This window comes from Tasmannia lanceolata, unplaced genomic scaffold (assembly GCF_043159265.1).
Source record: "Tasmannia lanceolata isolate RefF3 unplaced genomic scaffold, GAP_Taslan_0.1 ptg000008l, whole genome shotgun sequence".
In the NCBI taxonomy this organism is placed as follows: domain Eukaryota; kingdom Viridiplantae; phylum Streptophyta; class Magnoliopsida; order Canellales; family Winteraceae; genus Tasmannia; species Tasmannia lanceolata.
Genome location: NW_027518685.1, coordinates 18149129 through 18177043, shown reverse-complemented (window position 1 = coordinate 18177043; position 27915 = coordinate 18149129). Strand labels below are relative to the sequence as shown.

Sequence of the window (27915 nt, the reverse complement as noted above, 5' to 3'; positions counted from 1 at the left end):
ATGCCTTTGTGGCTGGATTTTTGCAAGGGCAAACTTCTCTTTAGCAATTCCTCACGGACATATTATATAGGCTCCGTTCAATTGCATTGCTTAAGCTGGAAAGGAAATGGAATTCACATGGCAAATGGAAAGGAAATGAAATTCATTACCTATGATGAGCTTTAGTTGTAAGGAAACTGTAAAGAAAATAAACAGTCTCTCGTCCCAAAAACCATTGAAAACAAACCATAAAACCATTGGATTATTCTCCGTAGAATTCAAGCCATGTTCATAACATCATAATTACTAGCAGAAGAAGAAAACCAGTCTTGTGGTAATCTGAAATTCTAACACAACTGTCTAATAACATGGATATTTTGATTCACACATGCACCGATTTTTTTTTACAGATAACGAGCAAACACTTAGAAGATTAAAGAGGGTCGCACCTTTTACTGTTACTTTTGGTATTTTGAGTTCCATCACCCTCTCCTGTAGCTTTCCATGCTTCTCCACAGATACTTATTGGCTGATGAGAACACCTTCAATGATTTTCAGGAATCACAACATCCCTTTACTGCTGTGTTTTGTGAGCCTTTAGTTCTTTCACCCTCTCTTCTGTAACTTTCAATGCTTCTCCATAGATGCTTATTAACTGATAATAATGGCAATATTATGCTATTACTAAGCCCATATATCAATAAAGCTAGTCATCAAAAGTCAAAACAGATGTGAACTTTTCACTTTTATTTGATTTATCGGCATATATAACTAGAAAGCCAGTGAAAAGATGTCCCGAGTCATCTACAGGCGTAAACCAAGAGTGATGTAATTAATACATTGGAATTGGACATGTACATGAGGTGTCAGACATTGTAACCATGGCAAGCCCCAAAAGAGTACATGTTAGTAGAACTTAAACAATAACAAATGAATTAACTTGTAACTATAACTTCAAGTAATGTAAGCATACAATTTTGAGAAAGCGTAACCCTGTAAACAGATATATATTATCTAAAAAGTAACAATGAAATTTTCCACATGTCCGGCTCCAATATAAGTGGACATGGGTATCAAAAAATAGATTACTGAATTCAGGTTTGGGTCTCTTGGCATTATTTGTTTACATAGACTTAGTGAATGTCTACTTGTTTCCTTAAATTGTATTACATTGCATACATGTACGAAGTATGAACTGATATTCATATCATTATATTTTCTATGAAAATGATATTCAGATAATTATATAACTTTAAGTTTTCCTTGAATTGTATTATATCTTATACAGGTATGAAGTATGAACAAAAATTCATATAATTATATACCATTTAAGTATTATCATATTATTGGTGTGTCATCTTGTTGAGTTTTTCTTGATTAACACCTTATGTCCATGCCCATTGCCAACATTCCCTACCATTCCCATGTTACATGGCGTTACAATTGTCTAAGTAATAGCTCAAATCAAGAAATGAGATAAAGGCATAATAAGCATGTTAGAATGTATGAGAACAATCAATCTATGGCAATTATTAAATAATGGTGTCTTCATTAGATAGAATACGACATTGTATCTTACCTCATCAATTTCTTTGGGGCTTATTATAAAAGGCGGGGACATCATTATGTTATCCCCAGCAACTCGAACTAACATCCCTCGTTTCTCACATTCTGCTCCAAAAATTGCACCTACCCCTGTCATAGGCATGCAAAAAAACATTACCTTCATCTCAGTATTTAGACTTAGACGCACCAAAAATGTTAACTGCTTAATGTTGCAAAGATATTTCCATGCTTAGATATAAAAAAATGTGAAAAAAGGACTCGCCACTGGTTGCCAATATTTCTAAACGCAAAAAACAAAGCAAGACGATGAAACCAGTCTCAAGGCAAGACACAAGCCTCAATAGATCATTCTACTTAATTGACTACTATCTTCAACTTCTAGTTTCGGGTATCTTATATTTCAGGTGTAAATTCCCTCTTCAGAATTTGAATTGCACGTGAAATGTGGTGTATGCAATATGTACAAGTATTTATATGAATTACATATCAAATGTGGTATGTACTGACTTCTCAGACATGTGTTGGATGTTGTTAACCATTATGGGTAATTTTTTTTTATTATGTAATGGTTTTTAGTGTGTATTTGTGCTTATTCTAGCACTTCCAAAAGTTTTACCTTAAATGTCCAGTGATTTTTTTTTTTTGCTTATGTGATTGTTTTTAATGTGTATTGGTGCTTATCCTAGTAATTCCCAAATTTCCATCTTACATGTTCATCGTTTGTGTAGTTTCCGTAATTTATAGGGTTCCACAAAAAATTCCATCCGAAACTGACAAGTTTACATTTCCATCACGACTGAAATGATATAGAAAACGAAACGTAAAACTTTGAGCCCATTTGAGGTACTGTAATGGTTAGAATCCTAAGAGCGTACACGATCTTGCTGTCATTCCAAATCTTAAGAAGATCAGTGGAAAATCTTACGAGGTGGCAGACCACAACAAATCTATTCATGAACAAAGTACAAGTCTGCTGCTGATGCACATCGTAGGAAGGTGACTTTTGAAGTTGGAGACTTCATGTGGCCTGCTACATCAAAGGAAAAGCTTCCAGTTGGCATGTATGGCAAGGTGTCCACGGATGAATGGCCCTTGTGATGTTATTATAAAATTAACGAAAATCCCAATCAACAGAAGTTGCCTAGTTATCTCAAGTCTCAACACTTCAGATGCATTCAATGTTAAATACCTTACTCCCCACTGTCATTTTCTTCCCCTCCACAATGTAGAATCAACTTTGATACTCATCAAAGACTACAAAGAGAGAGAAAACTTGCACTCTAGTTGGACAGGGCAATGGGGTCAAAATCAGTACAGTAGTGTATCTTATTGCTGTGACAGAAAGCCATGCGGCAAACAATCTGAGATTCCATAGCTATGCTACAGTTTCCCACCCTGGACCTACAATTCTGAAGACAAGTATATCAAAGTGTGTATCCATAAAGAGTTATCCTAGACTTGGTTTTGCTAGACAGAGACAGGTTTAGCTAGCCAAATCGAAGTGTCACTGTGTAGATACAGTTCAAGGAAATAGTTTTCATGCTTACATATCTATGTTAGCCTACCCAACCTTTTACATGAGTGTTATGATCCTCCAATTCATAACATCTAGGGAAACATAGGTCGGGACCTTACCCCACTCCGCAGGAAATGGATCATTTGGTGACTTATTATCAGTGAACTCGGTCCCAAGAATCAACCCCGTTCCTCGTATCTGCATACAAACAGTTGAGTCTCATTAGATGAAACGTACAGAACCAAGGTCTAGCCAATACAAGAATAAAGTCGCAGAGTAACATGTTTTCTATAAATTCAAAGATATGTGAGCCTTTCCAGCTCAAAACATAGGAATACCTCCCCAATAATGGGACTCTCAGAAAATTTCTTAATGCCATCTTGAAACTTCGGAGATATGTTCTGGACTTGCTCAACGATATTTCTTTCCCTAAAATCACAAAGAAAACACACAGAAGAGTCCATAGAACCATCAATGAAGTTTAGACAACAGCTACATTTTATGCTAAATATCCCTGAAACATATGGGCTTTGAATGACTTATTCTCACTTACAAACTGGAGCAAAAGTACATTTTTTATAGATAATTATGAAAAAGAAATGCCAGGAAATAAGCACAACGGACACATACTTGTAGATCTTTAGTGCTTCTAAAGCAACTGCGCAGGATACAGGATGCCCAGAATAAGTAAATCCATGAGAAAATGAACCTGCCAATCACAGGATTAGGAAGGATAAGAAACTCTATTTTTATGATTCATAAACCAACAGATTCGAATCAGAAGATCTCCAATCATCTATTCAAAAAAAAAGGAAGAAGATTTCCAATCAGAGTGAATAATAAAAACATACCAAGTTTGTTACTTTGATCAAATATGACTTCTGAAATCTCTGGACTTACAAGAACTGCACCAATAGGCAGGTATGCAGAGGAAAGAGCCTAAGACCCAGTTGATATAAGTCATTAAAGTCAACCTCTTTTCCTATAGGTACTGGAAAACTCATCACAAGTATTTCACATCTCACCTTTGCTATGGAAACAAGGTCGGGTTGAATATTGTACTTATCACATCCAAACATTGTTCCTAACCTTCCAAAGGCACAGATTACCTTCAGCAAATGGAGATAAGAAAATTTAATATTGATCCTGAATCTAAGAAATAGCAGAACCAAAGTTCATAACAAAGATGGAACTAAGGTGTCATGAACAATTTTTACAATATTTTAGGCATGGAAAAAAAAAATGACAGTACCTCATCTGCAATGAAAAGAATGTCATATTTTTTTACAACAGCTTGAATCTGCAGAGAGAAAGTTAAAAGGAAAAAAAAATCATATCTCCAATCTGCCTAAAGAAACCCTCAAAAAATACACATTGAGACACCAAAAAGAAATAATATTAATAGCAAAAGATAATCAAGAGGCATCTAAAATTAGAACATTCAAAACCAGGAAAGGATAAAAGCTTGAAAACTACGAAATCTATTAAAACCTATTTTCTCGATTGCGTTAACTAATGCACTGAAATAACACCATTATCCATCAAAAGAGTATGTAATAAAAAATTCAGGATCAACATAAAGTGTAAGCTTTATATACGACATACCCATGCTCAGGAAACATAGGGCTTGCATGCATGTAGGAGGATGGATATCGGTCAACTGTTTGTCTATTTATATTAATGTGTGTCAGTAATTTTATATGGCATGCAGAAATTACATTATTTCTTTTTGAGTTAAAATATGTGCATGATTTTTACCTCCCCAATCAATATCTCATCAAATTAGTGAGAGGCTATGATTTGGCAGACACTTTGAATTTATTGCCGACACACATGTCGACACTCTTTTAGACACTTTTAAGTGTATTGCTAGAAGTGTCAGTAATTTTATATGTATGTATGTGTATGAGTGGCACACTATTTCTAGATTTTTAGGGTTGCCATATTAGATACCTCATATCCGTGTCAAAACTCAGCACACGAATCATACTTTCTATTTTAGGAGTGTCCCCGTTTCTAAATTTTGGGAGCTCGCAGTGTCCGACACTCCATGTCCATGTCGACACGCGACGCTCGTGTCCGTGTCCACAAATCATAGGTGAGAGGTCAATAAAGAATGCATTGTGATGCCAACTACCTTTGGCGGAAGAATGGCGTACTGCAGATTGCAAGTTCATTCATGTTCTGTAGCACAGCCTAAGAATCTATATTCACTTTTCTTTCCTCATTCAAAAAATAATCAGGATTGCATTAGTTTTCTTTAGGGGAAAATACAGATACACCCCCTCAACTTTCTGACATTTTCAACGATAACCCTGACTTTTCGAAGTCATCAACGACACCCCCTTAGTTTTCAATAATGCTTGTTACGTGACAGGGTGGACGAGAACGAAGAAACTGTCAGCGGGTGTCTTTGATGAATTTTGAACTATAGGGTGAAAAGTCAAGGGGTCTACTTCATGGACGGCGAAAAGTCAGAGGGTGTCATTGATGACTTTGAAAAGTCAGGGTTATCGTTGAAAATGTCAGAAAGTTGAGGGGGTGTATCTGTATTTTTCCCTTTTCTTTAAGTATATGAGGGTAAACTTGGTCTTCCCTAGCACTTGAGAGCTCTCTTCAAACTATGGGTTCCCCTGCAAGCATAAAATTTACTGCCTACAGCTCTAGATTTCTCTTTCATTATTCGGGGATGGAAAGAAAGAAATGGTCCCAGATCTTAGGATATTAATAGGTATCCCTAGTATATTTGGTGTTCTAACAGGGCCCATAGATATAGATAAGATTGTCAAAATCCAACATTGGTACCAAGCATTGAAAACTTAAAAATGCTTAAGAAATTTAACTTGTTTACACAATACAGTTCTCATGGGCTATACCTGGAAAATTCAATAGGTCATCTAGATCTAATGTGTTCTTTCCATATGAAGATTGGTATAGAGCATTAGAGCTCAGGACCTATAGTAAAAGCAATTTATGGTAATTCAATTAACATAAGCAGTACGATACGTGTACTTTGGCCACTTAAAAGAATACGTGCAACACAGCACATGGACAATCCGGGAAATCAATTTCTATTGGAAGTTTAGTTAATTTCAATTTTTACGGTTGCAGGGAAATAAGCCCAAGCAAGTAATGTTAAAAGAAACAGATGGAAACACCACAATTACTTGTGTTTCCCTGTTGGTCAATATGGTTTATTTGGGCAGATATCTCAATCCCCCATTACTCCCTCCTCTTTGAATCAGCTTGCTACGTAATGCTCTCCTAAACAGACACCCCTTACTGTGTGAGCATGTGTTTCATGAAATGTGTGTGTGTGTGTGTGTGTGTGTGTGTGTGTGTGTGTGTGTGTGTGTGAGAGAGAGAGAGAGAGAGAGAGAGAGAGAGAGAGAGAGAGAGAGAGAGATCTTGGAATACATTGCACAATTTTTAGACTCTCATCAAAATTAAGGTGGAAACTAGGATAAACCAGTTAACCTTTTTATGCTACCATATTATTAAGAATAAAAGAAAAAGAAGATTCACCTTCTCAAAATAAGTCTTTGGGGGAGGGATCACGCCTCCAGCACCCATGACAGGCTCAGCGATGAATGCAGCAATCTGACATAATAAGAGTAATATATCAGAAGCAAAACGACAGTACACATTGTAGGATAACTTCCCTACAAAGGGTGAGATATTATGAGAAGAAATTACCGTCTCTGGTCCCTCCTTGAGGATGAGATTCTCCAAGTTATTGGCTAATCTAGTTGAAAACTCCTCCTCCGTTTCACCTGGAACACACTTAAATATGATTTATCATAATCTAAAACTTCAAAAACAAAACAAACTACATTAGATATTATGTGAAAGATTAAACCTGGCAAATGAAAGCGCCAGTAGTGTGGGCAGTCAGTGTGCAAAACAAATGGTGCTGGCAAATCAAACTTTTGGTGCAGAGCCGGAAGACTGTAAAAGAAGTGCACTTCCAATGAAAAAAAGGCTCTATGAATGGAAAAACTTCGACTATTAGTTGTTTAGTAGATAAAGGCTTTACAAAGAAGAGGACACACTAGACATATCAGTTTAAGAACTAATGTCGTTGCAATATTTACCCAGAAAGGCTGGCCGCTATTAAAGTCGATCCATGGTATCTGCAAACAGACAAACACAATGAGAAAATATTTGAATAGTATAATATATTGATAGAATATACCCAATTCTAAGAGTCCCACTTATAGAAAAGCTTTATCAGTTGAAAAATTAAGATTATACGATTTTGAGCGTGCGATGAACTTCTTTCTATCAGGCCTTCCCAATGCATTGTTATAATACCAGACCAGCTTCACCTACAAGTTGGCAAATCACAATGCAAGAGCAATAAGTTTTAAATTTGAAGTCCAGAGAAAAAGGTTAGCCCGAGCTTAAAAACATACGATCTCAATTTTATTTACTGGCAAAGTGCAACTAAAGATGCTGTGAGCTTACATCCTCAGAACCCAGTGAATCAAGCTTAAAACTACTGAATACTGTGAAACCAAATGTGTAACTACAATAGTGAGTGGCTACGCAAATAATGCTTTAACTCATTCAGTAATAAAAGTAATCATTAATGAGGACCAACAAGTCTATTTATTTTTTTGAGAAAGATAACTTTATCAATCAAGAGAGGAGAAAACCTATGATTTAGCCGACACTTTGAATTTTCAGCAGACAATTGACACGCATGTTGACATAAATCGACACTTGTAAATATATCTCTAGAACTTTTAGACTTAATGTGGGCACGTCGAGAGATTGTACTGTCCTCATTTCTAGATTGTTAGGCGTTGCCGTTTCAGACATCTTGTATTCATGTCGACGCTCGACATACAAATTCGTGTCCATGGATCATAGGAGAAAACAGAACCATAAATGGACTGAGGCAGTCCCATCTCCAATACAGGGAAAAAAAAGCCAGACAAGAACCAAAAAACACTGCTCAAGAAGGCCAACACTTACGGAATAGTATCTTCCATCTCATTAGTGAAATGAGATAAGATTGACGACTATAGCTGCACAACAGCTAAGGTCTCTAATCTGAGAAATAAAGCTGGATGTAACAAACCAAAGCATCTATTATTGGCCCACACAATGGCACTAGCAGGGCCCCCTTAACCCACATACAACTGGAGTTTTAGGCCCTCCAAGAGCTCCCTCAATTCCGCATTGCTAGAATCTGCCACTGCAAACAAACTAGAAAAAGACAAAATGAGAGCACAATTTTAACGACTGCATCTCGCACGTGTGCTGCTCAAACATTCTTTGCATCTCCAACATCTCACCTTGTTGATCCCGATTTTTCTTTTGAACTCATGGACGCCTGGCTGTTATCGAAAATCTAATATTTACTTCAGCTTTGATACCAACTTGACGCAAAAAAAGAAAGAAAAGGATTTGATACAAGAGATCTGATCTAAGAGATTAGGGTAGAAGAATTCAAAGCAGAGAATACGAGATTGAAATTAATACCAAAATGGGAGCTTTCTAAGCCATAAGACTGGCTTGGGAAAGAATTCTCCCCTTCACATTTTCCAGTAACCCGAAAAGAAATGAAATCCCTTGAAAGAATCTAATCTCTAGCAGACAAGCCTCTTAAATGTGTTGAAGAGTATGTAAGGGTAGTTTAGGTAATAGTAGTAGTGAGGGAGAAGACTACAATACCCTCCACACATACACGTAATGACTAATATACCCTTCTACACTCTTCAACAGGTTAGACCAATTTTCAACATCCCAATAGACTCTGTTTGGTGATGAACTGAGCAACGATTTCTAGATCTTATGACCAATCATAAAAATAAAAAAAAGTTAAATGCTCAGTTTTCATTGGTTTCTTTGGCCCTATTTGGATGGGGGAAGGAGGTTTATAAATTTCAAAAACTCCTTTGCCAATATGATCACCCTTGACTTCCTCCTTTACCCTGAAGCCCAAGATCCTCTGCTGTTAAAATCTTACAATTTAAGATTTGAATCGTAACGAATCGTGGGTTGAACGGGTCAAATCGGACGAAGAATCTTTTTTTCGTAAAAAACTTACGATTCAAGTATGATTCGACTTTGAATTGTCCGATTTTTATGATTTTTACGATTTCTTTTACGATTCTGTCTGTTTTGGATTTTGAGAACTGATTGTGATTTCAAAATGAAAATCATTTCAAAATGCTTTGTTTATTGCTAGCATTTCTTTGTATAATGATTATTATAGATTTGAGTATGTGCTTTGTATACTGTTGTGATAAATTATATAATGATGTATTATATGATTAATATAGTTTGTGCTTTATTTAGTAATTTATTGTGCGATGAATATGGTTTGTGCTTCGGATTACTAATCATGGAATTTTATATTTAATTTAATAGTTTCAAATGGAAAATAGATAATTACACATTTTATTCTTATTTTTTACCTTTTTACATTTTATTAATATTTTTCTAATTTTTATATATATATCTGAAAAATCGTACGATTTACGATCTGATTTACGATTCGATACGATTCGAACCCTGTTACGATTTACGATTCGATTCCGATTTATGTTCTTTGCCCGCCCCTCTCACTCTCCTCTTCTTACCCTCTCCCTATGTCAATATATCTCTCGATTGATCTCTTCTCTTTCCAAGTCTAACCTCTTCACTCACTTATTTCCCTAACACCACATCTCCTCTGTTACTTTCTCTTTAGATATACTCATTTTCCCTTCCAGCTTGTCCCATATAGATTTCAGAACTATTTTCTTTTAGGGCCTTTTGACTGTTTTCCAATACATCATTCAGCTCAGTCAATTTTGCGTTTATTTGGTCAAACAACTAGCCTAGGCCTCTGGTGGCATCTAAGTCAGTCAAATAGGGCTTCTAGACTCATGGGTCCATGAATGAATAAGTATTGGCATCTGTACTCTTTCGGGTAACATCCAGCTAAAACGTTAATGAAGTTGAAGCCTGTTTCACTTCTGGCATGTCATTGTCAGCCTTCACATTTGAGAAACGAATTTAGATATACTTTAGCATGTAAATATTATTAGCCTTTATTCAAAGGTTTAATGGCCTTGTACATATTCTTATCAATAACAGAAAAAAGAACAGTGCAACTCAATAGATAATTTTCTACTCCCTAAAAAATGAAAAACAAACCTGAGTATCATTAGCTTCTGAACCACTATTTGTAAAGAAGACCTTTCCCATTTTCTTTGCAGTAAACATCTCAAGAAGTTCCTTGGCAAGATCCTGTACGGAGGCCGCAAATTTATTCACGTGCGTCAAAGGGTATCTTTAAAAGACTACCCAGTAAGAATGTAAAGCAACCATAGGATCAATACTGAAAATAAAAGCATAAAGGGGAGTTGTGTTGATTTTTTTTAAATCCATATAAAGTAGATTCAGTTTAGTATAGATAATGATAATTGGAAAATAAGAGCTCTTCGAAGACTTCATTTGGATATAACAATAATTTCAGATTATCAGTTGCTGGTTTTTAAGGAAAAATAAGAACACTGATTAAATAATGCCAAAGAAAATGCCAAACCAAACCTCCATTAAGAAAAGTCAACAAAGCCAGAAAAAAATTATAAATACCAGGGAGGGTTTTGTGGTGCGGTTCCAAAATGAGTGATAAAATGGCAATTTATTCAATTGTTCAGTTGCAGCTGCAACAAGCCGAGGTTCATTTCCGCCTGCAAATGTTTCAAATGATATATAAGTGAATGGAACTATGAATAGTTATCACATAATGCTTATCACATAATGCACACAATAATGCATGCTTGAACCTACAAAGATCCCCTTCATTTAGAAAATAATGCATTTTGAAGGAAGAAGAACTAAAAACATCCTTCACCAATCAAAGGACTCCAGTACTAGACCAAGATCATTGGGCTATATTGGAAATAATATCATTTTAATTGTTTTCAGAGGCAGATCTTTCATCGTGACTTCAGTTTTAAAATAATGATAACATAACTAAATTCAGCCAACCATGATGAACATAATGAATAAGTTCAGTTCATTAGAGAAGGAAGAGTGCAAAAACTTGAGAGATTTTGACCACTGCAAAGAAAATGAAAGCATCCTAAGAAACAGAGAGAAAGATATGCATGGTCCACTCACTTGATTGATCCCTCGGGCAAGCGAGAATAGATTGACCCTCATTACTATAGATAAGGAACTCAGCATTCGAAATGCAATGTCGGGCTAAAGCTTGACTATACAAACAGACATAAACTAAACTATGCCAACATTGGGGAAAAAATGAAACCGAGTTTATTCAACAGTTAGAAGACAAAAAAAAGGCCGGCCCAGTGCACGAGGCTCCCGCCATTGCGGGGTCTGGGGAAAGCTAGATGTATGTCAGCCAGTTAGAAGACAATGGAGTGAAATATGTCAACCAGCCTTTACTAAGATATAGGTAACACATAATGTAGGAGGAAAAGGAAAAAGGTAAGATGGCTAGAAAAAGAAAATATACAAATAGAATTATGGTGCATCCTACTGAATTTCTTCACAATCACCCCCAGTTTGATGGGAGGTCAAACAAACATCATCAATTTGTGGACCAGAAATTCATTCCGTGCTTGGACCATAGCTTTGGCAAATAAATTATATTGGCCAGTTGATTGGGAAGAATACTCCTCAAGATCTCTTTCCCAGTTAAAATGGCAGTCCATATCCATTTGGTTTTTTAGGCTCATCGGATATACGACAAAAGACATTATGTGCGTGATTTAGGACACGTTGAAAAAGACCTTTTGAAGCATCATGGTTATTCAAAAGCCTCATGAAAAACCAAAAGATTGAAAGAGAAGAACCAAAATCAACCAATGCTTATGTACGACCTGGACAGCAGGCGATACAAGTGGTATTAGAGCCCTACCCAAGGTATATTGTTCATAAAACCATAAAAATTGGAAGCATTTACTAATTTGGCATATGGAAGAAAGGTCAGCAGAGAAGCATAAACAGCGATGACTTCGAAAAGCTAAGCAATAAACATGCTAATTTAGAGGGATGTGTAAAAACCTAAGGCTGTGCACCATAGACCAGCAAGACTGTCAAGATATTTCTTCCCATTGATGTCATAAACGTAACTGCCCTGCAAAATTGATCCAGAAATGATTAGACCAAAAACTTAATGCATAAAAAAGCTTCCAACAGTAGAAGACCACTGTCACTCAAAAGATGATGAGGTAAACATAACTACCCTGCAAAATTGATCCAGAAATGATTAAACCAAAAAATTAATGGATAAAAAAATTTCCAACAGTAGAAGACCACTGATACTCAAAAGACGATGAGGTTCAACGTCGATTTGGCTCTATCCTTGCTCTAACATTTCTAAATGGCTGAATAAAGCATGCAATATATGGATAAAAAATCGGGATTTGAATTATGTGCCGGCAGCAAAAAAAATACCAACAGATTTCAATATTACCGGCCATTTGAGAACTAAAGAAGCATGTGTGAAGGGTGTGAACAAGTAATTTTGAAAGTCGAAAGATGCAACCAGAGTCAGCAGAAAAATTGACAAGATTCTCAAATGGGTTTATCTGAAGTCCAGAAGCAGTGATCTGTCCTGGTTGCCAATTTTCTAGCAAAATTTCTTCTTGCATTCTGACAATGATCAATATATGAATATCTAGTATAAATATGGTACTATATACTATAGGTTATTTTGTAAGACATGATACCATAAATTCGTAAGACTTAAATATTTTGTATAAAGCATATTCAAGAAAGCCATAGATTACATATAGACAAATCTCTTATCATATTTGCAATGTTTTAAATTTTGGATTCGGTTTCAGTTTCGGTCGCCACGGAAACGGAAACGTTTCGGTTTGGGTTGGAAATTTCGGTGGTAATCCTGTAAAATCAAGGAAACATATGGAAACATAAGCAAATGATAGGATTTAAATATGAAACTTCAGGAAATTATAGAATAAGCACAAATACACACTTAGAAATGATCACATAAGCAAGATAACCATCCATAACGGTTTAAAAACATCAAAAATCAAGTGACATGCAGTGTCGCGCATGTCTTATAATTTAGTACATACCAAATTTTACATATAATTCATGTAAATATTTATACATAATAAATGCATTACATTTTGTATGAAATTCATATAAATATAATTATGTAATACATACTAATATAGTATGCCGCTATTACACTTAAAATTTGGCTTATGCATTTCGGTCGTTCCGTGGATTTCGGTGGAAATTTAAAATCACGCTCTTGATTATGGCTTGTTCTATCCAATTCAAAGGAATGATGCTATCAATATTGAGGGTTAAAACAATGCAGATTGAATAGGTGACCCTGACACAAGTAGATCAATAACTCAATTATATATCATGCTGAATAACTGTACTGTTTCCTAAGAGGACCAAGAAACAGCTTATAGTACCTTGATCCAGATCAGAGGTTGAATAGCAAACCACGGCTACTACTGCTACTGAAATTGCTTGGTTTGTGAACTATATATATATATATATATATATATATACATAGAGAGAGAGAGAGCAGAGTTTCTACACACTAGTGTAGATAAGTTATCTACACGCTAGCTTAAAATACAGTGGGGGCCACGTTGTTTGGGTGATCCAAAGCATTCATTTGATGGGCCCTCACATAGATAGAGAGTGCCCAAAAAATCAGGTCCATAGGATCATCCCAACCATTCAAATTGTGGAGGCAAAAACGGACAGATTGCTGAAGGTTTATACACGTCCATTTTAGCTCACAAATCGTAGGGTTGTGATGATCCTATGGAGCTGATTATTTTGGGCACAACCTATCTACGTGAGGGCCAATCAAATGAATGCTTTGTATCACCCAAACAACGTGACCCCCACTGTATTTTTGGGGCCGATAAAGAACTGTACGGACCACGTCATAGGTTGATCCAAACCGTCCATGTGATGGAACACAACAAAAATAGGTTGTGCCCCAAAAATCATTTCCATAGGCTGATCCTAGCCCTCCAATCTATAGAGGTTTCCATAATTCCTCTTAAATCGGATGGTTAAGATCAGCCTATAGATTTTTTATTAAAAAACCATAAAGGAGGGGGGTAAGATTGAAATTATGTGGGTTTAATGGGTTCCTTTGTTAAAAATCATAAAGGAGGGGGTAGGATTGAAAATATGTGGGTTGAATGGGTGCATTTGTTAAAAAAAGTCAAAAAAAGTGATGTGTAATTCTCATAGAATTTTCAAAAAATTCTCTTCTTTTCTCTTCTCCTATATATATATATATATATATATATATATATAGTCACCCCCATATAAGGGAAAAGGTTTCTGAGGTATCGCTCACCCTGAGCAGCCCTCTAAATACCCCATCTCCCATAGTCGTTTGACTCATCCAACCCATTCATTCTGTAGGTTATAGGTAGGATTATGGTTATGGTTATGGTTATGGTTTATGGTTATGATTTGTGGAGGTTTCAAATGGATGGCTAGAAATTAGGCTCCTATAGATCGAATGGTTAGGATTATGGTATGGAGATGGTTTCTTAGGAACACCCTATCTATGTGAGGTCCTATAAATGAATGGGTTCGATGAGTCAAACTACATGGAGATGGTGTTTTATAGTGGGTTGCTCATGCTGCGCGATACCTCAGAAACCTCGCCCCCTATACCTCAGAAACCAGTTTTGGACACACAACTGGTTCTCAAAATTGAAAACAAAGAGGGTCTTAGTATATATTACAGATCAATTGCAATATTGGCTAAGATCCACATCTCAAAAATCCCCCCATGTAGACTTAAAGGCAAAGAAAAACGTTAAAGGCGTGAACTTATCCTAAAGCAGTGAACAATTCTCAGAGGAACCATTAAAGGGGTCCAACGAAGAAACGTAGGAGAAGACAAAGAAAATCTGAGAAGAAGAAGAAAGGGGAAAATCAATACGTGGAAAATCAGCGAAGAAGAAGGGGAAAAGTACCTATGATTCTTGGATCGTTCCTCCCTGATCGTGTAATCACTGAAAGAAGAGCAGGGCTTGAGGAGAGAGAGCTGGTGGGGGAATATGGCTATAATCTAGCCAAAAGCCATGAAAAAATCCAGAAATTTCGGTGGTGACGTGAAGTTTCTGGATGGCGTGCGTCTCGAGGCAGGCTTCCGTAGCCCTAGAGGAAGGAGGAGACATTGAGATGGGAAAAAGCAGCCAAAATCTCCAAAGGAGAGAGAGATATCCCTGTCTCGTTTGATTGGTAAATCGCGATATCTCCTCCTTATCGTGAGAAGTGGGAATGTATGCCTATTTTTACAGGATTTTTCGGGATTTTTTCTTTTTTCAGTTCATTTTCTTGGTTTTTTTAGAATTTACAAAATGCACTAAAGAAAGCAAAAATGAAGCCAAGAAGGAAAGGGAGGCTGACACGTAAGGGTGAACAGTAAAAACCCCTTCCCTCTTTATAATATATATATACAGAACTAGTTTTCCTTCTTTTTAACAATTAGGTAATATACAGAACTTCTACAGAGTTAGTATCATTTCATTTGTTCATAAGAATGCTGGTTTGGCCACCCCTGTTGTCAAAAAAATGTCTTGTCAAGAAAGGCTATAGACTTCTACCATGTAACTTGAATAAAAGAAAGATTATTTTATAGTAATAAGATCAATTCTGTGAGATCAATTGAAAGTAGACCTTTTGAAAAGTTGAAAACCTATAAAAATAAGGTTGTTACCTCTGATTTTTCAATAACTAGAGGATGCAAATCATTACTCTGCCATCCAGCAGTGAATGGTGCCAACATATCATGACCCTTAAACCTAAAAATTGGAGATAATTAGCAAACATAGGACATAGAAAAGTTATATATGCATATGATTCTAATGCTATGTGCATGCATGTTCATGAACATGATATATATATATATGCACAAGGAGTCAGACTAAAAAGAAAAAAAAAGGCATACAATGGTAGTAAGTAGTAACATAAAGGCTGTAGCATGACAAAGTAATGCAACACCCTAGCACATAAGTCCATGCCCTTACCATTCAACAAAAAAAAAAACCTCCATACCCTTTCTCGTCCTTCATATCCATTGATGGTGTAACTTCATTCTGTAAAGATGCCTCTGAACTACTCCATCTGGCAAACACAGAACACTGAAGCAAGTTCTCCCGCAACCTTACAGCAGCTGCGACTTGCCTTACCAACACACCAGCCTGTAAAAAGAAAAAGCAAGTAAATAAAGGAAAAAAAAAAATGAATATGAAAGAGATGGAGCATAGACGAGATAATCGTGGAAGACTAACAACTCTGATATTTTCCATCAGAAATCCTTGAAGCTTATTCAGCAACATGTACACAAATTTTCTTGGAAGTGACTTGACCAAAGGTCGTCTTGAACTTAATCTGCCAGATCAATTCAATGCCGGTTTGGCCCAACAAAAACAGAAATCCTTAGACTATGAAACCAAAATATTTGCATCCTCTAGCAGAAGAGCAAATTCAAGCATGCCCTTGCGAGCTGCCCATAAGCATCAAGTGCATTACAATTTCATGTCCATGAAACCTACGCAAACGGAGGGAATTGCATATCCACCTCAGATAGAAAATCATTGGACCAATGAATCCAAAGATTAAACGCGAAAAATCACTTAGCATAAGAGAAAACCATGACCACTTCTTCTGGATCACGAAAGAAAAAAGTAGTGAGCATACTGAGTAACTTGGCTAAGACATCTACTACCAAACATAGTCATCAATCCATCCAGATAACTTGAGACCCCTTAGGTACCCTGAATTCCAAGCCCTGAAGCTTAAAATCTCCCAGAATGGCCTTCAATTTTTTTGTGCTCCTGTTCACCTGCTCCATTGCTGATTTCAAAAAAAAAAAAAAATACTATGTTCTTTCTCAACGCCATCAAGACCCACATGCAAGCACATGTTGGCAGCTCTGCAGAGATCAAGATTCAATGGGCAGAAATCAACATATGGGATATTCGGGATTGTATGGTCAAAGTAATTTTTGGGATATGACATCTCCACCGCAAGCAAGAAATTGAAAGGGAGTGGAGGTGTTAGTGGGGAGAGGAAGCTGGTGTAGTCGGAAGAGGAAGCACATAAATGGAGCTGGTGTTGGTGGCTGAGCAAGAAGAAGAGAGAAATGAAATGGAGAAAGAATCAAGGTTATTAAAGTATAAACCTTTGTATATAATATGCACATACAATATAAGGATATATATACATTCAAGATTATGAATATTTAAATCATCCCCAAGTAATTCATCACAGTCAATTTACAGGAAAATCCCCAACATGAGTAAGACCCCAATCAATAACCACTATTCACTTATCTAAGGGGAAAATGACTTCTTTCCCTTCAACAGGCTGTAAGTTATAGAGGGATGACAAGGGTCTAGGCAGGTTGTCTAGGAAGCCACCTAAACAACCATCTCCTGGGGGTTAGTAAGGCCCCCTTGGGAAGCCTTGCTTCTGAGAACTATGCTATTGATAGTTCAAGAATGTGAGCATGGAAGTTGAAAATGTGTCCTTAGCTATTCCTACAAGGAATAGCTAAAAAATCCCAAGATACAAAAAATACTTTAAAGAGGAGTGCAAAAGCAAGGCAAAGAGAGATGGCTTAAAGAGGAAATGTAAAAAGAAGACCAATTAGTATAAATTGGAGAAAATGTGGTTCAATCTACAGAACCATTTGTAAGATATTTATAGAGAATAGTAAGACATCTAGGTGTTGGAAATATGCAATTATTACAACTATTATCATCATAATCTTACTATTATTAATATTACTATAATTATTATGGGAAAACTGTTAAAAGTTCGAGCGGTACATCAAGGTTTTAAATTGCTCGATAAAAGTCACCTCGGGAAAGCAATTATTGAAGGAGATTCTTTGAATGTGATCCGATGCCTTAAAATTCTCCACCCTTATCCTTGGAGATTTACTAGGTATTTTGATGAAATTCAAGACTGGGTGGGGGAATCTACTATTGTTTTTCAGCATGTGCGCCGTTCTGCAAATGGGAAGGCTGATAGACTCACAAGAGAAGGGGTAGATAAGGATGAGTTGGAACTTTACGATTTTCTACCCCCTTGATTTTTTGTTTCCTCTTTTTATCTCGCTTTGTATCCTACTTTTATTATATCTCTTTCTTTGAACTTCTCGGTCTCTTTTAATGAAATTATTTTACCGTTCAAAACAGAGTATGAGAAAACAGTATCTGTCCATTTTTCCCTCCACAAATGGAAGGGTTAGGATGATCTTATGGACCTGATTTTTGGTACACACCGTATCTATGTAAGGGCCTTTCAAATGAATGCTTTGGATCACCCCAAAAATGTGGGCCCACATGAGTTCTTGACACTCGAGCTCAGATAAGCTATCTGAGCTCGGCTCAGAAACAGTTTTCCCAATTATTATTAGAAATGAAACAGGAATTTGAAACTGATCTTGAAATCATAGATTCTATCATAGGAAGCATGCAGTGGATATGCATTAGTTTACCATAGAAGGGCAATATCTGACACTAATCTATTCCTGGTAAGTAATCACTAGAGTGCTGCCCCTTTTCTTTTTTTTTTTGAATGGTTGCTGCCGCTTCAAATATTTAAAGCATAAAATGTCACTTAATACAATAATTCATAAGTCAACACTCCTCTAGCTGATGTCATGAATCATTGTTAGAAAAACAGGCCAGTGTGTGTTACTGATTACAATAAGAGGTTGAAAGCCCTTTCAAAAGTTTTAAACAACAGATTGAATAGCGTAAAGAACCCCATTTCATGAGTTTTTCTTGAAGTATAATCTACAATAGTCATGTAATGCCTCAAACTATCTATTGAAACGAGTAGATTGTAGCTTCTGTCAAGGGATGCCTGTCAAAAAAAAAAATTAAAAAAAAGTTTCCCAATGGAATATTGCTTATGGCATAACTTATTTTCCTGTGCTATACCATTAACTTTTGCCCTTTGTATATCAAGCCAATGAAGAATGCTTGATTGCTTGAAACCTTTTCTTTTATGTGGTGACCTCCTCTACTTGAACTCAGAACTACTAAAGCTTGACGAAGAATTGCTACACATTTCTTTGTTACATCCTAAAATTGCCTTTCATTCTCTATCATGTAATGATATTTCATATGCCAACTGCAAAACAGCAATAGAAATTTTACCGCCTTCTTCAGTGTTTAAAAATCCGTACTCTGATGAGAACTCAACCAAGGTAAAAAGGAGTCGACTTGGTCAAGTCCATGATTGATGCTGTAAACTTTCCATTAACTTGGGTGAATGAAAGGAATTTTTGATTGACTGGGTAGGGAAAAATTTGAAGTCGGATGAAAACACAGCCAAGGTAAAACCAAGTCAACTAGTGAATGACAACTTTTAACCAGACGTTTCTTATCAGTTACCTCATTTTCTCCCAGTGAGAATGAGCAGAACCTGGAAGACAGATTCCTCACTTAGTGTGGTGAACCCTGAACCATGAGTACATGGAGTAGATCTTGGCAACAACAACGATCTATGAACCCTGAACCCTGTCAGTGTTTCAAAATGCGGATGCGGGTCAAAACGAGGCCGAAGAAAAACCTAGTCAACTCGGCACGACGCATTCAAGTACTTGGTTGACACGGCTGAGTACTCGGATGACATGGTCATAACTCGGGAGAGTCAAAGGAGTTTTTATTGATTCTATAGGGCAAGATGCGGAATGTGGCGGCAAAATGCGGACACGGCCAAGGTAAAAGGGAGTCGACTCGAGGGAGTCTACGATGATGCAGAGGAGGTTTAAAATTATGCTTCCTGTCAATAGTGCAATTCCACTCCTTTGGGGAATATAGTCCCTCTATTTGGAATTTTGGATGTGTCAATGTATATCACAAACAATAAATTATTTTATATGCAATTATTGTAATTCATGCATATATAATTCTATAACCAAACTATGTATGACCAATAAAAATATATAACTAAAGCATCTAACATTGTATACCTAAAATATGTTTATGCTATAAAAAAGTGAATATGAGATAGAAGTAGTGAAATGATATCCAGACTCCCTTGTTTTGATAATAGCACTCCACTGCCTATTAACCACCTTTTTTTAATTTACCTTAGAACATCTTAAGAATGGTAGATGTCCATGAGACCCAACATGTGACAAAACTTTTCCAACAAATATGAAAAAACAAATTCTGGGGTATGAAATCAAGACCCATGTGAAACATTAGCCAAACCCATGTGAAACATAACCAATTTCATAAACAAAACCTCTAGAGTCCACCAAACAGGAAAAGAGAAACAATAAAAAAAAAACATGAAAAAGCAGCCTACAAAAGTAAACATAATCATGAATCCAAGAAAATCAATCAATCTACAAAGCACCAAACATAGAAATTCAAAGGGAGAAACACATTAGTAAACATTCCCAGTACTAAATCAATTCATGCCTCGCTAAAAATATAATTAAATACAAAAAATGAGTCCGAAAGGTTGAACAATAAATCAAGTCCTAAATCATTGGGAAAAAAATAGCAGAAAATTAAACAAATTGAGTTACAATATTATCATCACTAAATCTAACTCGTACTGTAAAAATTTAATTCATGCCTCACAAAAAAATTATTTATAAGTAACAGAATTGGGGTTTTTCAAAAATTGAACTCATGATATCAATCAAGCCATAAATCACCAAAAAAAATAGTCATAGAAAATTAAACACACCAAGAAGAAGAAGAAGAAGAAGAAGATTAAAGGTAAAATAATCGTGAATTGAGAAATAAAAACCTGGGTATTGGCCTTTGATCGAAGGAGATGAGCCATGATCATCTTTCTCAACGGAATGCAAAATTAGAATCACTTCCCGAGAATCGATCGATTTTCAAGAAATATGCAACTCTGGTTCCTAAAATGCAACCCAAAAAGAATCCCAAATGAGATTTTGTCTATATCCGCCCCTTTTGATCAACAGGAACACCCCTGTCAACGTATCAATGACTAAAGAGGGGCTGTTGTACTTATGTAAGAAGAATTCAATGCGCCTGATTGCCCCCAAACAGTGGAGGCGGGTGTTCCTGGTGATCAAAAGGGGCGGATATATATATCACTTCCCTTTTTTGTTAATTGTTACTGCCATAAGTCGTAAGAATCTTAAATTCCCTTTCCATTTAGAGCTTTACTAATTAAAACTAGGACATTTGGTGAAAAGGTACCGCAAAATATCTAAAATAGTAAGATGGACCCCTTCAATTTCAAACTTGTGAAAGGGTACCATTTTGCTTTTCCTAACAAGGTTTTTTACCGAAATACCCTTCATCCTTAAAATATACACATTAAGCCATAAAAATAGGGAGAAAAAAGTATTGTTTTCTTTTTCATACCTAGAAAATGGGGTGACCAAGAGATGAAATAGGGGTATCACACCTGAAAAATTTTGGGTTGATGTCTGTTGAACCTGGAAGGGGTTACCAGCACAAGGAAAATGGGGGTACCACATATGAAAATGACCAAGAGATGAAATGGGGTATCACACCGGAAAAATTTTCGTATTTTGTATCCAAAACTCAAATCCAAATACAAATGAGGTATCCAAACATGGCCTAAAGGTACATGAAGATCTTATTGTTGTTTTCATACTCTTGGAATTCACTTTCTGACATCCAATCCAAAATCGTTTTCCATATGAATTATGTTTTTCATGTATTTGACTTCCGAGATTTGTTTCTCTACCCCCATTATGGATTGCAATGGCCCAGAAATCTTTATGAGCAGTCCTAACCATTGGATCAATTGCTTGCAACTGAAGAGTTAAAACAAATAAATATTCTTTTTTCCTAACCATTGGATCCATTGAGATTTTACATGGTACAAGTCCCTACAGTTCAATATTTTGCCAAATCGTATGGCCTAGACCATAGATAATCAAGGTCGTCCATTTGATGGGCGACAATGTAAATCGGTTGTGCCCCAAAAATCACTTCCATATGATGATCCCAACCCTCTAATCTATATAGGTTTCCATAATATGCAGTTCCTCTATAGATTGGAGGGATCAGATCATCCAATGGAAATGATATCTCGTGAGTGTGAGCGCGTGGGAGGTGTTCTTGGTTCTGATTTATTATTATAACAACCATTGTTTGCCCTCCTTCTGCAAATTCCTGGCCCCGCCCCTGTTTGGAACCAACATAATTAAATCCTAGATCTTCGACAATAGTTACAACTGCTAATTTTTGCTGATTTTTGCTGAAATTATATGTAATTTTTGCTAAAAAGAACCACCACAAAAGCTTCAGCATCTAAACAAAAAAAGATGAAAAAGAGTATAAACCCAAAGTTGTAATGTCAATAACATCAACATAATGTTGAACCAATTTTTTGTGATTCTGGGACCTGGAGGATGACATTAAGTCTACACTTCCATTAATGACAGAAGATGAATACATAAACTGTTGGAATGGATGAAACAGTCATGATTACAGATTCACAAGCATAAAATAAATTCGGAGTCAATGCACTCAAATTTCAAACATTTATGGAATTTCTTCTATCTGCAATCAAAATATCAATAGGCCCAATGGAGTTTTTCCTACCAATTATCTTTAAACTGTAGCCATGAAAGGAATAAAAGCTCAAAATTTTCCAGGTGGTGATACCCCCATTTCATCTATTGGTCACCTCATTTTCATATGAGGTACCCCAATTTTTATTGTGCTGGTAACCCCTTCCAGGGTAACCCCTTCCAGGCCCAACAGACATGAACACAAAATTTTCCAGGTGTGATACCCCCATTTCATACCTTGGTCACCCCATTTTCATATGTGGTACCCCCATTTTCCTTGTGCTGCTAACCCCTTCCAGGCCCAACAGAAATCAACACAAAAAATTTCCGGTGTTATACCCCCATTTCATATCTTGGTCACCCTATTTTCATATGTGGTACCCCCATTTCCTTGTGCTGGTAACCCCTTCCAGGCCCAACAGACATCAACCCAAAATTTTTCAGGTGTGATACCCCCATTTCCTCTTTTGGTCACCCCATTTTCATATGTGGTACCCCCATTTTCCTTGTGTTGGTAACCCCTTCCAAGCCCAACAGACATCAACCCAAAATTTTTCAGGTGTGATACCCCAATTTCATCTTTTGGTCACCCCATTTTCATATGTGATACCCCCATTTTCCTTGTGCTGGTAACCCCTTTGACGCCTAACAGATATCAACCCAAAATTTTTCAGGTATGATGCCCTCATTTCATCTATTGGTCACCCCATTTTCAGATGTGGTACCCCCATTTTCATTGTGCTGGTAACCCCTTCCAGGCCAGACAGACATCAACCAAAAATCTTCTAGGTGTGATACCCCTATTTCATCTTTTGGTCACCCCATTTTCATATGTAGTACCCCAATTTTTCTTGTGCTGGTAACCCCTTCCAGGCCCAACAGACATCAACCCAAAATTTTCGAGGTGTGATACCCTCATTTCATCTTTTGGTCACCCCATTTTCATATGTGGTACTCCCATTTTCCTTGTGCTGGTAACCCAGGCCCAACAGACATCAACCCAAAATTTTTCAGGTGTGATACCCCCATTTCATCTCTTGGTCACCCCATTTTTCAGGTGTGAAAAAGAAAGCAACACTTTTTTCTCCTTGTTTTTATGGCTTAACGTGTATATTTTGAGGGTGAAGGGTATTTCGGTAAAAAGTCTTGTCAGAAAAAGCAAAATGGTACCCTTTCACAAGTTTGAAATTGAAGGGGTCTATCTCACTATTTCAGATATTTTGTGGTACCTTTTGACCAAATGTCCTTAAAACTATTGTTATTAGGGATTTACTAGAGACATTCGTGGAAAGGCATTTCAGGGCTGACTTTTGCAAAAGAGAACATCCACCTGAAAAGTCTGCCGCGAAAAGCCTTTCCGTGAAATTTTCTAGCAAATCCCTCATGCTCTGTTTGGTTACTTTTTTTGAATAAAATAGCAGGGAATGTAATTCTCCTAATTACCCGAGGGGTGTTTTGTAGGGATTTAGCAGAAATTGGAATTTTGACCACCGGTTATGTCGGGCGCTTGTCGGGTGACGTGGAACCCTCAAAATTTGCTCGACGAATTTCTCCAAATCGAAGGAAAAATGGGAGAATTTCTCAGGGAAATTCTTTTTCACCGTAATTGTCATAACTTTCTACTTTTGCTTGTAGTTTTTTCCGTAATTGTCATATCTTATTACATTTTGTTGGTATTTTTTTGGTAATTTTCAAATTTTATAACCATTTTTAGGTAATTTTTCATTTAAAACTTTATAACTTCTGCTATTCACTTTTTTTTTGTAATGATTACTTTTTTTTGCTTATTTTTGCTTTTGCTAGCAACCTTTGCCCATGTGCGCATCTTTGCACAAAGATGGCCACATGCCGAGAAGTCGCATAGGAGAAGTTTGCTAGCAAATTCCTATATATAAAAAAAAGGAAATGTTATCAACACTACTGTTTTCTTATGAGGGCACTCTCACTTTATTAAAAGTACGGTATGGCCGACACCATAGGATGATCCAAACCGTCCATTAGATGGGTCATAACCTAAATAGGTTATGCTCCAAAAATCATTTCCATAGGATGATCCTAACCCTCCAATCTGAATGTTAGAGGGTTGATCCTAACCCTCTATAGATCGGAGGGTTAGAATCAACCAATGGAAATAATTTTGGGGCATAACCTATTTAAAGTGAGGAGTGCCCTCATAAAAAAACAGTAGTGTCGATAACATTCCCCAAAAAAATCTTAAAAAATACGGTAAAAAAACTTCTGCACATCTCCTACCCCCAACCAAACAACGTCGGGGAGATTTGCTCACAATCTCCCCGTTGACTGATTTCCTTTTGATTTTCCTTTGACTTCTTCTTCTCTAAATCCCCTCAACATCTACCAGCATCCAAACAGAGCATTATTCTTATGTTACTAATCAAAGATATTATTACCAAGGTGATTTGCTAGGGACCATTAATTGCAGAAATGGATTTTGCGGCTGGTTGTTGCATGTGAGAGCAACCACAGAGGCTCACTTTTCAGCAGATTTTGTTTTATCCATTTATTTATCTGAGGTGGCTGCTCTCACGTGCAACAGCCAGCCGCAAAATGCCTTTCTGGGATGGTCCCTAGCAAATCCATTGTTATGGAAAGTGAAAATTGGCATGATCCTCAGAGTTATTATATACGTGCTATGCAATTTCCAAAAAAATGGCATTTCGTGGCTCACTTTTGCAGAAGAGAACAGCCACCCCCAGATGAATAAGACAAAATGGCAATTTGTGAGATGGCTTTTTTTTAAAATTGCTATGATTCTCTCCTGCAAAAGTGAGCCGCCAAATGGCTTGTTGTGAAATTCCTTGAAAAATTACAGTAGAGCACACACTGGTCTTCTACAGATCTGACGATTAGGATCATTATATAGAGAAGATTTTGGCCTATTTAAAGTGAGGCCCAAGAAATGAATGGTTTGGATCATTGAACCCATGGATTTTTTAAAAAAAAACTCATGAATATCTTAGATATTACTGCCAAAACGTTTTCCTTAATATTAATTTCGGGCCTACATATGCCATCTGTCCTGTTGATCCAGTAGGCAACCACAAGTTAATTGGCCCCATTTCATAATAGTCCCACATCGGAAGGGGGGAGAGAAAGTTCCCGGGTTATATGTTGTAGACCCCCATTCCCTGTGTAGACGCATTTTCTTCGGGAAAAACAAAACCGGGGAGGGCTGCGGCTTAGAACCGAACAATATCTACAAGGTTGCGTCGGGGCGTTGCAAATATAATATATGTGTAGATCCACATATATTTGTAACGCCATTGATCCAAGCTTTATTGAACGATCGTGACCATTGATCTACCATTGGCACTAACATGTTTTGATAATTGCACTAACTCGTCTTGTCTTTTATTATTTAAAAAACAGATGTAAAAGGTTATTACAGTTCCTAAAACACTTTCAGAAGCCAATTAAAGAAGAAAAGACACGCTGAGTTTGTGCAATTATCAATATATGTATCCTGTATTTAGAGAGAGAGAGATTTATATAAGTTTTTTGTTAAACAAATGGTTCAGAAGTTATAAAATATGACAGTATATGGAAAGAGAAGTTGCAGGCTAGCGAGCTTTTGTTAGACAAATGATCAAAGGGCCGTGATATCCTCCCCCCCCCCTTTTGACGTTTTCTGTTAAGTTTCAAAGGTAAAGGAAACGTGGTGAACTTATCCTCTTGCAGTGAACCAATCTCCCGGAAAACGTTAAGGGGGGGATTTTATCCATTTAGGGGGGAGGAAATATCACTCCCCATGATTAAAAAGTTTGGACATGAACCAAAAAAATCACTTTTTAAAGCGAGTTAAGTTTGGTTTAACTTAGTCTCTGAGGTTGGAGTGCTTGCCACATAAAGTCCCAACATATTCTATCAAATTGTGATGAAACGGTGTTAAGCAACCATCATGTTGACTTTTTGCACCTAACGTGGATTCCTTGTCGGGCGAAATGGATTCCATGCTAGCCGTGGGAAAAAAAATTCTCTCAGCCGAAATTTTTGTGCTTATACACTAGAGTAAGGGGCCTACGTCATATCATGGAGGTTCTAGTATTCCCACTTATATATAATTATATATACATCTTATTATATTATTATATTATATTATATAAAGATGATGGCTATATAATGGTTTAAGGCTGACGTGGACAACCTCTCATTCCTCTCCAATCTGTTGTGGCAGCCACATCAGCTTCAAAAAAAAAATTTAAACAGCTTAAATATCAAAAAAATTTGGTAAAACCAACTTCGTTTCCTATTCCTTTATTATTCCCCGCCAACCCCTGTAGAGTAACGTGCTCTCCTCTTGGCCAACTCCAATTTCGTTTCCTATTCCGATTTTATTTTCCAATTTATTTCGAAACGGATAACGTATAAAACCTGCTCATAACCTATCTGACCGTTTGGATACGTGGATTTTAGAATCCAAGTTTTTAGTTTGAAAACAGTGTAAAAGAGGGTTCATGATCAAGCTGTTGTCTGTTGTTCGGACATCGTTTCTGTTACGTGTCTAATCGGCCGTAGCGGAAATACACAAACGGAAAATAGAAAAAAAGGGGGGAGAGAGGTTGATTCGAGGCAACCGGACCTCCTAACGGCTCAATTTGTCCTCAAGGTCGAATTATTGGAGAAAAACTTATTCCACCAGGGTCCCAAATCTTAATGGTCGCGATTAGTTGAACCTCACCTCCAAAATCCATCGTGATCAAAGTTGGGACGAAATAAGATTTTTTATGAAGCCGCTTCAAAATGATGAAATTATCATAATGATCCTCGGTGGTGTCTTCAACAAAACTATTCTTGTCGACATCAGTTCTCGCATTTTTCTTCACATGAACATCAACACTTTCAAGATTTAACTTTTCTCTGTCATCACTCATTTCTTTGATCTCTTTGCTGATTTTTTTCAAGCTTTCCACAAATCGCCTGTGTTCTTCCATCATTTTCAAAAAAAGAACTTTGATTTGCTAGAAATCATCGCATAGGGATTCCAAAATCTCTGACTGTGCAACCATGGTGTAGGATCTACCGCTTTAATACCAATTTGTTACGTGCCTAATCAGCCGTAACACAAATAAACAAAATAGAAAATAGAAATGAGGAGGAGAGAGGTTGATTCAACAACTCAATTCAAGAGGAACCATAACTCTCCTAGAACAAAGTTTCCTTTGTGCTGTAAAATTCTTCTCTTCTTTTCATTGAATTGCTACTACATAAATACAAGCAAGAGGGAGTGCCACATCACAAGCACACTTACCCACTAACAAGACACATCATGAGTAAC

At 36.8% G+C, this 27915-nt stretch overlaps 1 protein-coding gene across 1 annotated transcript; it reads right to left on the bottom strand.

Moving 5' to 3' along the window:
* Window positions 1-214: 214 nt before the first annotated feature.
* POP2 (Pyridoxal phosphate (PLP)-dependent transferases superfamily protein) lies at window positions 215-21109 on the bottom strand. Its single transcript, XM_077388331.1, has 19 exons — window positions 20846-21109; window positions 16115-16260; window positions 15777-15861; window positions 12095-12167; window positions 10655-10752; window positions 10214-10306; window positions 7316-7389; window positions 7156-7194; window positions 6921-7009; window positions 6758-6834; window positions 6587-6661; window positions 4314-4361; window positions 4087-4170; window positions 3913-4000; window positions 3692-3770; window positions 3400-3490; window positions 3181-3259; window positions 1559-1674; window positions 215-634 (listed from the first exon to the last, which is right to left on the bottom strand). The coding sequence occupies exons 1-19, from the start codon at window positions 20885-20887 to the stop codon at window positions 554-556; spliced, it is 1557 nt and encodes a 518-aa protein (XP_077244446.1). The 5' UTR covers window positions 20888-21109; the 3' UTR covers window positions 215-553.
* Between the last annotated feature and the right edge of the window lie 6806 nt (window positions 21110-27915).